This window comes from Xiphias gladius, chromosome 19, assembly GCF_016859285.1.
Source record: "Xiphias gladius isolate SHS-SW01 ecotype Sanya breed wild chromosome 19, ASM1685928v1, whole genome shotgun sequence".
NCBI classification, from domain to species: domain Eukaryota; kingdom Metazoa; phylum Chordata; class Actinopteri; order Istiophoriformes; family Xiphiidae; genus Xiphias; species Xiphias gladius.
This window is the reverse complement of record NC_053418.1, coordinates 19844759-19858098: the sequence shown is the minus strand read 5'-3', so window position 1 is coordinate 19858098 and position 13340 is coordinate 19844759. Positions and strand designations below refer to the sequence as shown.

Below are 13340 nucleotides of genomic sequence, written 5' to 3'. Positions count from 1 at the left end.
CATACATCTCACTGTCATCACCAATTATAATTTTGTAATATTGTAAAGTTCCCTTCACAGTAGTAGATAAGATCTACATCTAAGGGATCTGCTACTCAACTATCCTGTCATGTAGCTGTATAGATTTGTGATGGATAAAAATAATTAGCTAGACTTCACAAAATTTTGAGGCACCTCCCATACAGCATGATAATAAATGCTGATTGTCAACCCCAGAATATTGTTAAAATATTATGTTACTTGTCCCATATGGGGGAAAAAATTAGTGACAACTAACCCCGTAGGTGGTGATTAAAATATGATTTGTTCTTACTTAATACTGCCTTACTGCCATTCTGAACTTCTCACATAGTTTCACTATACATTAGCATCTCCAATGATTTGATTTTTAAACACTAGATTTACAATATTAAATTTAGAAATTCACAATTGACTTTGTGGAAGGCAGAATCTGTAAATTTCTGTGCAAAACCTTCACCATACAAATATAAAATATCCAATAAAGAACTACAGATTTACAAAACACATCAACAGAACTGTTAGACAAGTTTATTTATATAGCCTATTTTCATAAACTGGACTTAAAGGACCACTATACTACATATCGTAAATCCTACTACACCACTTTATACTGTATTCATATACATTACTCAGTGTTCACAGTTAAACACAATGAAATGCTGAGCTCCTTGTCTACTGTGCTTGCACAACTTTTTATTCACGTTTTTTTTTCTTTGTCTTGAAAGAGCATTTGGATTTAATTTAACTCTTTTTGCGTTGCAGGAACTTTAGCAATGTTAGTGATGTGTCTTTTAGTTTCAGATTCTTCCCATTCCTATTTGATGTGGTTACACAATCCATGTCAAGGTGACGTATGCCAGTGGAAGCAAAGTGTTGCTGGAGATGAAAGGCAGCTTGTCCAAATGTTGTCTTCAACTGTTGATCTAATATTAAGCAATGGCCAGCAGAAATGTGACTCCAAGGAACATTCAGGCATGCGCATGTTTAGGTCCCACATATTACTCGAATTTAATCTTGTGTTCACTCTCCCTTTTTTTTTTTTTCTTTTTTTTTTTTTTTTTTTTCTCCAGGGTTTTGACAAGTGAGTGTGCTGACCTTATCACTCAATGGCGCTGACAGTGAACCTGATTGGCCCTTCACCATGGGGCTTCAGAATATTTGGAGGAAGGGACTTTAAGAAGGCCATAACTGTATCAAAGGTACTCGTCAGCAGCCACCCTGTTGCTTAACCTTGTCACACCTTATCAAACTATATCCTCTGTTTTTGACAAAACAGTCTGTTATGGCATGTCATGCAAAGTCAACTTCCTCCTCACTACGACTCTTTTCTTGTCTTTGTTTGTGTCCGTGGGCTGCTTCGTACCTATTTCCTTGACTACCGAACCCATCAGAATAGAATGGAAGGAGATTACATTAGAAGGAAACCACTGATTACAGTTACAGTGGAAGTTGAGGTGGGAGGTGAGGGGGTTCCTGGTCTCAGTGCTCGTGTGTGTAAGTGTGGTTTTAGGTTTGTGTGCTAAAGTGCGTGCACTACCACGTGCATCGGCACATTTGTATTTTAGCATGTGCGTGTTGTTTTTAATTGTCCACATTTTCCCCGGTCACTGTTTAATTTAAAAAAAAGAGAGAGAGAGAGAGAGAGAGATATTAGAAGAGCATTACAAATGTAAGCAGACAGCACACAGTAAACACCACCAGGAAACATTGCTCAGACCAATTTCTGAATGCCAGAGACACCCAGTTCTGCCCACTCCACATCCTGGTCCTATTTCATCACCTCAGCCTGGATTTTTCCAGTGAGTCTTCCCTAGTAGTTCTTAAGACCATTAAGGATAAATTATGGTAAAACCATTGCAGGGTACCAATGCATACCAATGAGTTTCAAGCTCCTTCAAAAGCATTTGTTTGCCCCCTCTTGCAACTTGTGCTTCTCATGAATAACGGGTTTTAAGTCTGATTTTTGTTACTGCTATATAGTAAACAACGCCATGTTTTCTTGTTTCAAATATCAAAAAGGTTCTGTGAAGTAACAGGGATTCCTGCTGAGAGAGAAACTTCATCACTGAAATTGGTTTGCAAAGCCCAGTTTGAGAAATGGTTTTTCCCCCAAACCACCACAGTTAAGCAGCCATAGGGTTGAACCATTTGAAGTGGTTGTCGCTTGGCACAGAGATGACATTGATGCCCCCTTTTATTCCAGTTGGCCTGAAAGATAGCTTGCCCCTGTTTCTCTAAGGCACAGACCCTCAAAACCCCCAACTGCTCTTAGTTTATGTGAAACCAGGCATGTGCTGATCAGAAAAGGCACGCACTATTGAGGGTCACCACAGCAACGCTTAATTACCTCTCGAGTGAGCCCACAAACATGGTACCTCTGCCCTCTTGCTTGGCTAAACTTACAAACAGCCTATTGCCTGGCATTCTCTTTGCATCCATTTTTCCTCTAGAGATGCAGGAAAGAGAATTTCATCCTAACTGACTGGCTCTTTATTTTGCTTTGCATTGTTTGCTTTATTGCCCTCCTTTTTAATCAGAAGGCGAGCACTGTTTGTGGCAAATGTCATACTTCTCTCAGAAGTTTAAGCAGTTGAAACATCAACCTCCTCATTTTGGCTTTTGTTTTAGTGAGCCTGTGTGTTTGGGTGTTTAAGCCTGAAACACAGGCACTAAGCTAAGACTGGTGGGTTAGACGTTGTGTTTCAGCCCATTACTCTGGAATTCACTCTGATGTAGTGGTATAGCATTGGCTTTGACATGCAGTGAGGCTGGTTGCAAAGGTCAGGCCCAGTTAAACCATCAAGTAGTGTCACACTAATGACTTCTCCCCAAGGGTGTCATGAATCTGTCCACTGTCGACCGGCACTGCCTCTTTCCATGTGTGTGTGTGAAATGCTGTGGCATCTGTTGGTATTTACTATGAGTGAGTTTTAGAGAGACACACTTGGATTAAGTGTTAAGCAACTCGTCAACACTTTTTCTCAATTACTCATTTGTTGAAGTAACCGACAAATTGTCCATGTAGCCATTAGATACAGCACTGTCTATGCTTGACAGATGGATAGAATCCATTAAGTGTCATTTTTGGAGCAGGACCTGGGGCCAGTAGGACCTAACTGGAGCTCATTCTTCTGTTTAACAGGTCAATGGGGGCAGCAAGGCAGAACAGGCAGACATGCAACCTGGCGACGTTATCTTGGAGATCAATGGGGAAAACACGGCTGACATGCTGAACGTGGAGGCCCAGAACAAGATCAAGAACTCAAAGACCCATCTGCAGCTAGTGGTGGAAAGGTACGCTGGCATGCAGATCTGCTATTAGACAAATATTCCTGCTAAAATGACGTGTAGCTTTATGTTGTGAATATGTATATTTTGGATTTATAAACATAACATGAATATAATACAGTGCCATGCAACCTTATGAAGCATAGCTCCCCATATGAATGTCTTAAATGTCCTTAACTTTCAGTGTTTGTGCCAAGACCACGGTCCCCCCAGCTTCTATCTTTCTTTACTGTTTTTATCATACAAGCTCTGTACAAACAAAACAAGTGATTGTAATCAGGGGAAATGCCAGCAAGAATGAGAGCCACACTGTTCCCTTCCCTGGGCATTCTTAATAAACCCTGTTTTGAGTTTTGCCAAGACCTTGTTTGGATGACAGGTAGTTGGCTACTTAAAAGCTTTTCCTTTGTGCCAGGACTGATCTTGGCTGGCATTTTGATTAAAGGTCCTCCCTAAATTCTAATTTCTTGTCACTGTTGCCCCCTGTCACACTCTTAGTTTCATTGCACACAGACACACACACAAACATGCACACACACACCCTCTCACGCACGTACGCTTTCACATACTTCCTCCCTGGATGTCCTACGTCCATGTGAGTGAATTTTTCCCTGCTGACCTCATGTCTCCCACCAAGCCAGAAACAACAACATTACTGCTTGCCTGCCCAGGACAATGCCACTGTGTATCTCTGCCATGTCTTTAATCCCTCTGTTAACTGTCAGTGCTTGTCAGCATCAAGATTCTTAAGCACTTCACAGGCTCCTGTTTAATGCTACTCATCAAGCATATTACCTATTTGAATTAAGTTCAACAAGCTCTCAAGAGGTCTGGTATTGGGTGGCACAATCTGTAATGTTTAATTTGTTCTTTGCTTAGTTGAGATCACTCCCTTTTTACAGCTCCACATCTGGTTGGCAGTTGATCATCCTCAAATCAGCAGTGATGTTGGTACTGTATGTCATCACACAGATGGTGTTGCCCACTAGGAGAAGCTGGTATCAACCCATCCTCAAAATAGAAAAATGTTGTTGTTAGGCGTGTCTGCTTTATACAGAGGGAGCACTTTATTGTTGGTGCATCTAGTAACATGTTCATCCCAGACTTTGCTAACTGAGGATATTATTATTATTTATGACAAACCAATCACTCCATTGCTGTCTTGTCATTGACCCTAAAAGCTTTTTAGGTGGGCTTTGTTTGCAGCTTCTTCTTTGGAACTTCATTGTTCATTGATGCCTTGTGGGTGATGTGAGGTTGACCAAAGTCTTGTCTTGTCCCTCTGTGATCCTATTGCACTCTCTAATGGAGTTAGCCATCGGAACAACGCATGGGTATAGCTTTAACACAAAGCTATACTGCTACAATCCAAAAGAGTTTCCTCTTTGATACTGAGATGCTGTGATGTGTATGCATGAACTACTTTGTGTGTGTGCATCCACAAGGTAGCATAGGTCATTATGTTTGATCACCAAAGATTCAGAACACTTGGTGTGAAAGTGCTGTTGCTACAGTGACAAACACCAAATCAACCTTACTGCATTACTTTGATTTATGTTTGATTGGTAAAGCCGCGGGGCTAGGTATCAGACCTCAATAGGAAAGTCAAGTCAAGTCAAGTCAAGTAAAGTAAATTTTATCAGTGTAGCCCAAAATCACAAATGTGCCTCAGAGGGCTTTAATATTTCTACAACATACAACACCTTCTATCCTGGATTTGGATAAGGAAACGGCAAAACAAAAAAAAAGAAACCAAAAAAAAACAAAAAACTTTGTTGGTACAGATCAAAATGGGTCATAGCACAGAGTACCAAAATACTGTAATCTTCTGAAAATTTCTGGTCAGATTTGTAGTTTTGGTTACTTACTCTTTTGATGATGATGATGATGATTATTTTTATTTTTTATTTTTTATTTTATTTTATTTTATTTTATTAATTTATTTTTTTAAACAAAGTTTTTGCCACTTTTATTTAGGTGGAGTTTGTGTGTTTGTACAGTGAGCAGCTGAGAACTTTGGCTTATTTTGTTAAATGAATATAGGAATTTGTAGGAAATTATATTTCTAAAAGTAAAGTATTGAAAATAAAAAGGAGCAGTTGAGCAATTTAGGTATCATACCAGCACTAGTATCAGAAATTTTCAAACAATACCCAGTCCTATAAAGCAGTGGCTTGCCCCATCCTAAATACGAGTCACAACTTGACACAAAATATGTACACTTTGCTTCTTGAGGATTTGAATCCTCTGAACTCTGGTCAGTATTAAGTCTTTTAATATTTTTGTTCTCAGAATGGAGAGGTATTCTTACAGTGCACACATTTGAAGAATCTGCCTCAGGCAGGGGAGCGTGAGAAGTCCAGGTTCCCTCCATGACAGCTGTGAACAGCTAATATCAGCTAAGGGTTTCAAGTGCTGATTTATGTCAGTTTCACATCTCTGTGGTATAAAGTCACAGTTAACGTTTTGACCAGAAATTCTTCTGTAAACCTGTAACCACAAGTCATTGGGTGTAGACTAGACACAGACATCTGATCACTGCTCTAAAATATGTCTCCATGTCTAAACACCATGACCTGCTGGTGTTCTTATGTCAATGATAGAAAGTGAAAGTTTAGAATACAAGCAGAGCATTTTTCAGCTGTGCAGTTCCTGACTCAAAGCAATGACTTTTTCAGGCCTGTCACATTAATATCTCTCCTACGGGAAGAAAAGTCTTAGGGCTACTGTATCAGTTTCTGTCTTCTTGCCATCTGTCTCCTGCACACAGTATGTGGAGCCCAGGCCACTAGAGGTGTGTTTCTGGGTGATTTACCACAGGCATCCAGGCCTTCCTGTGTGCCTCCATTACCCCAGGCTCAGCCAAGAGCCAGTCAGCCTCTGGCCCTGCAGTCAGAGGGGCACTGTGTGTTTGCATTGGCAGTTATACTGCCCATATTTTCCCCTCCAAATTCAGTGATGGAATTACTTACAGAATGCCTTTTCTATTTAATTAAAGCAAAAGCAACTAGTTGGAAAGATGAGATTCAATAGGAGAGTAATTTAAGAGGGACAGAGTCCGCGATACTCGTCTTTTGCAGTAATCTCTAAGATGCATGGGAAAATACCAATGGATTCTTACCAGATCATTATCAAAAGGGGTGTCAAAAATGATTTTATTTTTTACAAGCCTGTCATAATGAATGTTAAATTAGATTTATAACTCCTTAGAAATTGATCATTTATCCTACACTCAGCAGTTTCCTTGCAAGTTCTTGAACATATTACATACTTTGAGTATATCAGCTAGTATTTAACTGTCATTTAGACCAAGTTTGAACACCTTGCTTATTTCTTTAACATGCACTTCCTTACTGCCTTTGTTGATGTTTTTCTGTTTTTGAAATTCAGCAGTGATTGGATCAGACTTTATCCCACACAACACATGGATGGAAAATGAAACTTTGGGTAGTATATATTAGCAGTGTTGAAAGTTAGTTGATTTCTATGGTTTTCTGTCTCTCAAGACGCGAACCTTCTAACCCTGGACAGACCAATGGCATCAGCACCCCTGAACAGCTCACCGGACGCTTTCAGGTCAGTGCTGTACATCCGCAGGAGCTTTAATCTGTTTACAGTTTGTCTTGGTTATCGTTCATCATATAGCAATTTGACTTCCAGAACAGTATTCTCCATCACTTTTTGCTCCACAGCATTGCTCACAAGTGCCTACTTTGTTTTAGATAATGTGTTGTTTTGACTACACGGTATTCTGCTTCATTTCTACTAATTTATGCGGCAATCATCTGTTTATTACATATCTGTTTATTTCCCTGTACTCAAGATGGAAGTAGTAAAGGATATTGTAGTGATCCAGTGCTTGTTCCTGTGTTTTTATTCAGTACATGGTGATACAGATTGCAACGTCTGTAGCTCTGATACATTTATTTCTGTGTACTTGTGTCTAACATTCTCTCAGTTGTCCATTATGCCTCTCACTTAAGCATTTCAGTGCTTCTATGGCAAACATGCAATATTAAGATAAAGTTACGTTCAACACATACTAATGCAGTAACAATCATCTGATGTGATATTTTTTAGGAGGCAGTCATAGTGAGTCGAGATGAGAACCAGAACTACAGAGAGTATACCATATACAGCCCTGCATCACTGTCCCCTGGACCTCATTCCCCGGATCCTCCTGCCAGCCCCAACGGGAAGAGGGAGAGGCTGACACCCACCACCAACAAGAGGTAGATCCCTTAACCTACTGTTTTTTGACATCACTGTAAAACATTGCCATGTTCAAGCATCCAGATCAAATTTGATTGTATTGCATATCTGATAGAAAACAGACATTACTGATTGGCTGCAATGCTATTTGATGCTTATGTTTGTATAAAGGTTTTTGAGCCAGATACCACCCTTGTCCTGTAGCATCAGTAAAATTGTGCAGTGTAAAGAATCCACTCTACAACACAGAGTTTGGAAACAGTATTTTTTAAAAATGCTGAAAAACATTAGAACTAAATATTAGCTTGTTGGTAGCATTTGGTGTTGGTGGACAGTGTTTACCGATGTTGTAATTATACTGTCTCGAGTCACACACATGCAGCTTGGTTATTTGTAAATTACACTGAAAGATGAGATTAAAAAGAGATTTTTTCAGCACAAACATGGTCTGCGATAAAGTCTTAAGACATTTTTGAGCTTGACATTTCAGATGGACAGTTTTTTTTTTGTTTGTTTTTTTTTTGTTTGTTTTTTTGTTTGTTTTTTTGTTTTTTTTTTCCCCCCCAAGAGTTCTTTTTCAGAAACTCGTCCATTCACTGCTTCAATAGGCTTACATCTGGACAAAAGGCTGCAACAAGTGTTCTCTTGACTCTTGACTCTTGACTCTTGACAACAGGCTCAGAATCAATAGGTATGGGAATAACAGACAGAAAGTGGAGCCATGGGATTGTACTGTAGTAACAAAGGATATGCACAGGATATCACATTCCACCGTTGGCATTCACTTTAACAAAAGACAGAATGTGGAACGTTCACCAAGCTTTCTCTATGCATGGGCATTTGTTGACTCTCCCGGACAACTTTTAGTAGGACACAGTTCAAACACGACTTTTCTCCCTTGTTTACACTGACGAAGCTTCTTGCCTTGCATTTACTTGATTTTTAAAATTTTTATTTATTTATTTATTTTTTCCAACCCCTTGGTGTTAACATAATTAAAATTGATCTAATAACTGTTTTGTCATCTTAAACACTTTCTACTCTATTTCATCATATAATACAACTGCAATAATTTTAGGAATTATGGTTAATTTCTCTTTTACACTATAGTATATTCTAAAACAGATTTACAGTGATATCAGATTGGGTCTTGCATTAGTCCCTGTTTGGGACTAGAATATCTGGCAAAGTATGATTACTTACGATTATGAATGAATCTTCTAGGGATGGGTGATCATGGATAAAACCCGGTATCATGTTATATGTAATTTTATATTGTGTATCCAATATGGCCATCAATCAATCCGGCTCATTTATGTACAACATTGTCCACAATAGTCTCATACATACAGTGGCAAATAAGCAACATAATCATGTGTATATATATATCATTGAGTCTCTCTTTTGTCCTTACGTTACAGTGTCCAACTGCGCTCGTGGTCTCCAGAGGACAAGAGTAACAGGCTGTCAAGACCACTGTCACAGGTTGGTTTCTGCCAAATCCTCTTTTTGTTTCTTGGCTAAAGATTGGCTTCAAAAGCAGTAGTTAGAGATTTTCAGTCAAAAGTTGTTTACCATTTGTTTAGTCAATAGCTTTCCACCCTGCAATAGAAAAGCAGCTGAATTCCAGCTGTAAAATGTTTTTAATTAGATGGGGACAGTTGGTTCTTGGTCATCGTGAAATTACTGTCTCCACCTACCAGAAAAAAAAATGTTTGAAAGTGTCCTGGTCAGAATTTTGTCACACAGATTTTCTAAAAAATAAGTTTGTTACTGTGTTTTTATATAATATTTAGGAATCAAAATCATTGTCTGTGTGCATGGAGCGTATACTTTTTGTAAGTAGTAGTACAGTATATTAGACAAATACTGCACTCACAAAGTCATTCTGTCTCACAAAGTCAATTTGTCCTTCATCTGTAGCTGTAGTTTTAGGAGTTCACTCAAACAGTACAGTTGAAGGTTTCTCTGTAGCTCTCAATGAGATGTATTTATTTTGACTGCTATGCCCTAGCCTGTAAGAATAACACATCTGATTTCTTAGCCTTTCCTCTTGAATTGTTACTTTGATGCCACAGAAGATGCCCTACAAAGGTTTGTGGACTCTGGTGTACTGTATATGGACTTCACAGTAGAGGGAGGATACGGATAGGGTTTGACATTTTTATAGCAGGGATTGCATAAACTAGAAAGGTCATTCTTTGAAAATATCTGACATTAAGCCAAACGACAGTCTGGAGCTGTTTCATTCAGAGCCTGCTCCAAGGAAAAAATAATTACTTTACTTAAAACAATAGCCTTAACCTTTAGTTGTCTGAATGGAGACTCATTAGTCTCAGCAAGAAGTAAAATATGGAAAGTGGTGAAATACAGACTTGGGGTTATCATAAGACTGAGCTAAACTATGCTTTACTCATTTACCATTCCAGCACCAAAACCAAGTGGGGGGGACTCAACCTCTGGAAAGACTTCAGTGAGTTACAGAGAGAAAATGTTGTGGGAAAGTTCATCATGAGCTATTTGAGCTATGCCTTCATGCTTTGTCTCAAGCATGGGTCCCACTGCAGATGGAACATGTGCGATGACAGGGCAGGAAAAAACATACGAGACCTTTTGTAATGACACAAGGAATTCCAGCCATTTTTATAAGTTAGATAAACATGCAGAGGTTTGAACTTAAAAACATTCAAGCGCTCCTTCCAAGAGGCCACTGACTGAGAGAGTCCATTTTTAAAATTTCTCTTCAAGTTTGGGATTCTTTGTGTTGTTTACATGTTAAACGGTTTACAGATGCACTGTCACTCACAGCGGTGTTGATCTTTCATAGTGGGAGAAAGATGAGCCAGTCTAGCCATAGACTGTAACTGGGATCCAAGTGGGTCTTCTGAGGATGTTATTACTTTTTATGAACAGTTTTGACTACTCGCCATTAAATCTGGTCCCAGCAAAATGTAGTCTTTAGTAATGCACGACAGAGTCCCTTCTAATAACTAATTTGATGTGACTGCAGAGTCACATGGCATGTTGTCTCCTTGCCTCCTTGTTTTAGGGCAGTTGGGGGTTACAGGATGTCTGTGTGTGCAGACATAGATAAGCTCTCTACCTGGCTCTCTAATTTGGCATATTCAGGTGAAATGAGTGTGATATGTGATGTTCACTTGGCCGACTGACTCCTCAAGTGGACAGACTGGACTGGAGGTGATAGAACTGTTAAGTATCATGTCCTTACACTCGGAAGTGAATTAGCTTGTCTGTGACATGGATCCCTTTTGGCTGAAAAGGTGTTATAAATACACTATTCGAAACTCCCAGTTGTGAATTTTGGAGCTTTTAATGGGTTACTCCACCTATTTTACATACAAAGATCAGCTTATCATGAAAAGTACTACTCATTCTGTGAAAACATTTGTATAATGTCTTCTTCTTCTTTTTAAAGTCTGAGAAAATAACATTGATCATGTCATCAAGGTTATCTTTGAGTTGGTCCTGAGCTTTCAAATTTACAGAGAGTCTGTGTTGCGGTTGAGTTTTAAAAGACATAAGTGTTTACTAGGCAGGGAAAGTTTAACAAAAGATGCTATTGACTTGTAATTTTGAAAATGTAGGATTCAGTGTTGTTGGAGCTAAATGTCAGGATATCTTGGCCTCTGCCGCTTCAGGTTTGTTTCTGAGAGTCCCTCAACTTAATGAAAGCACAGTGCTAAATTGTTGGAGCACCCCTTTCACATCGCTAAAAAAAGAATCTTAGAAAAGTCATTGTTTACAGTGGTGTTGTCACATCCAGTCCTTTGGCTAAATGGTGTGATAGGCTACAATAGTTAAAGTACAAATGCTTATTTCAGCTTACTGATATTACATTTTAGGTTTATCATTGTATTATTTCTCACTGAAGGCACTGCAACCGTCTGAACTACAGATGCTGATGTTTTCATCAATCCAAAACCACAATCAAAAACCCACGGTGGAGTTGTAGTGAGGCTGCAGCCAGCAAACCATGGTGGAGCAAACTTCCGCATTGGCCTACCGAAAAACACATTAGGAGCTATGTTGTGGCTGAGAGCTCCATCAGTGAGCCCCTGGGAATGAACTGGCTCCTGTCATTGCTGTCCATCCGGGACGGCCTTGCATGTTTGTGGTATTCATGGAGTCGCCTGTTCTTCCATTCTCCTTACCATAATTAAATTCACCCTTTTTTTTCTCATTTTACTTATGGTGGAATTCGTATCGTTTTGTATGCTCTGGGAGACATTACATTCCTTTTATCCCCCTCCACTCCAATATCAACATGGCCTTTTTTCCTCACTATTTATAACTGTTCATTTAGTATCTGAAATAATATCAAGCTATAGGCTTTGAGGTTACAGCGTTTTGAGATGTTTAATCCCTGCTTTTTCCACTTTTTTTTTTTTTTTTTAACTTTTCCTGGACTTAAAGCTGATTTGGATTGCTTGCTCTGAGGTCTTTGCCTGACAGCCTTGGTGTTTAACTATCATCCAGCCTAGTGGATCAGAATTTTGGGTTTTGGCTGACCCCTTCCTCAAAAGGGATGTCTACCCTGGTTTTGAAGTGGTGACGAGCCTCCCACTACAGCGCTGTGATTAGTGAGTTCTTTCAGAGCGCTCAGTGGGGAAATGGCTGAGGAGAGGCCTGCCATGGGCACACTGTGTATTATGCTGCTCGGGCTGGCAGGAACACAGCAGCCCAGTGAGTGCTGAGATGTGGAGCCCCCATGACAAGGGCCTCTGTCCTGCCTGAGAGGTGCAGAGTGCTGCTGTATTAGGTGATCAGCCTCTCTGAAAAGCTCCTAAAAGGCTTTTTCACCCCTGTTTTGGCTCCCTGAGCGAGGAGAGTGAGATGCGCAACAGGATCCCCCATTTTCCAGGGTGTTGGATATCCTGAGAAAATGCCCCTGTACAATAGTGGCTGTGATGGCAGAACCTGTGGAAGGCTGGTCCTGCGTTTTCCCTCGCATCACAAGGCTTGTCGTTGTGTGATGGTAGCTGGAAGGGGGGGGGGGGGTCAGCGTGGAGCGGTATTGACACCAGGGAGGCAGCTGAAATTCCCAAACTGTACTTAAGCCATCGCACTACTCTGCAGAGCCCGGAGGCTGGTCAAACACAGCAGTGTCCTTTGTGCTTCATCATGGAGGCACATGTATAATAGTATACAAAGATTAGAATTGCATGTCTAAAAATGGACACTGCATGTCATGACTTTTTATAGAAAAACACCCTTTTAGTTGAATGCACTTGACCTTTTCTACACATTTTTACATTACTGGACATGTGTGTAGTTTCTTTGGGATTTATTTTGATTTGTTTGTGTTTAGTGCATCCAACATTTTGAACAACTTAACGGTAAAACAATTTTCCCTTGGTGTCTGCATTGACCTTTACATCTCCCACTCAATAAACATGTGGCCAAGTGAACGAATATTTTTTAGGGAAAACTATACCATGCATCTTGATCAAGAGCTCTGACGTGTGAATAAGGAAAGAGACTTTGAATCAGAAGTTGTCGTTTAAGTCCTTGCTGCAGGAAGCAAAGTGTTGTGATTCATCTCTCAGCCTACCGGCAACTGTAGAGATTTAAAATGCATTGCTACTGAAATATGTCGGAAACCCTTGTAGGAATAAGTAAAGCTGTTCCTATGATTCTGGAGAGGCAATGATGCACTTTATTATGTGTAGGATTGCACCCTGCAGTTTTGTTCTGTCATGCCATGATATGACCGGCTATGTTCATGGGATTTATTATCTGCTATCTTACCACCATGACAAAAGGAGCAAAGTTATCCTAGATTTCTGGAAGCCGAACAT

At 39.8% G+C, this 13340-nt stretch overlaps 1 protein-coding gene across 3 annotated transcripts in view; it reads left to right on the top strand.

The window, feature by feature from the left end:
- pdlim2 (PDZ and LIM domain 2 (mystique)) overlaps positions 1 to 13340 on the top strand; it is a 33911-nt gene that overhangs the window by 6293 nt on the left and 14278 nt on the right. For all 3 annotated transcript variants that reach the window (XM_040155914.1, XM_040155913.1, XM_040155912.1), the window contains exons 2-6: positions 1092 to 1220; positions 3164 to 3315; positions 6816 to 6885; positions 7390 to 7541; positions 8943 to 9006. In XM_040155914.1, the coding sequence (XP_040011848.1) occupies positions 1128 to 1220; positions 3164 to 3315; positions 6816 to 6885; positions 7390 to 7541; positions 8943 to 9006 (531 nt within the window). In that variant the 5' untranslated portion in view covers positions 1092 to 1127. The remainder of the gene's footprint in view (positions 1 to 1091; positions 1221 to 3163; positions 3316 to 6815; positions 6886 to 7389; positions 7542 to 8942; positions 9007 to 13340) is intronic.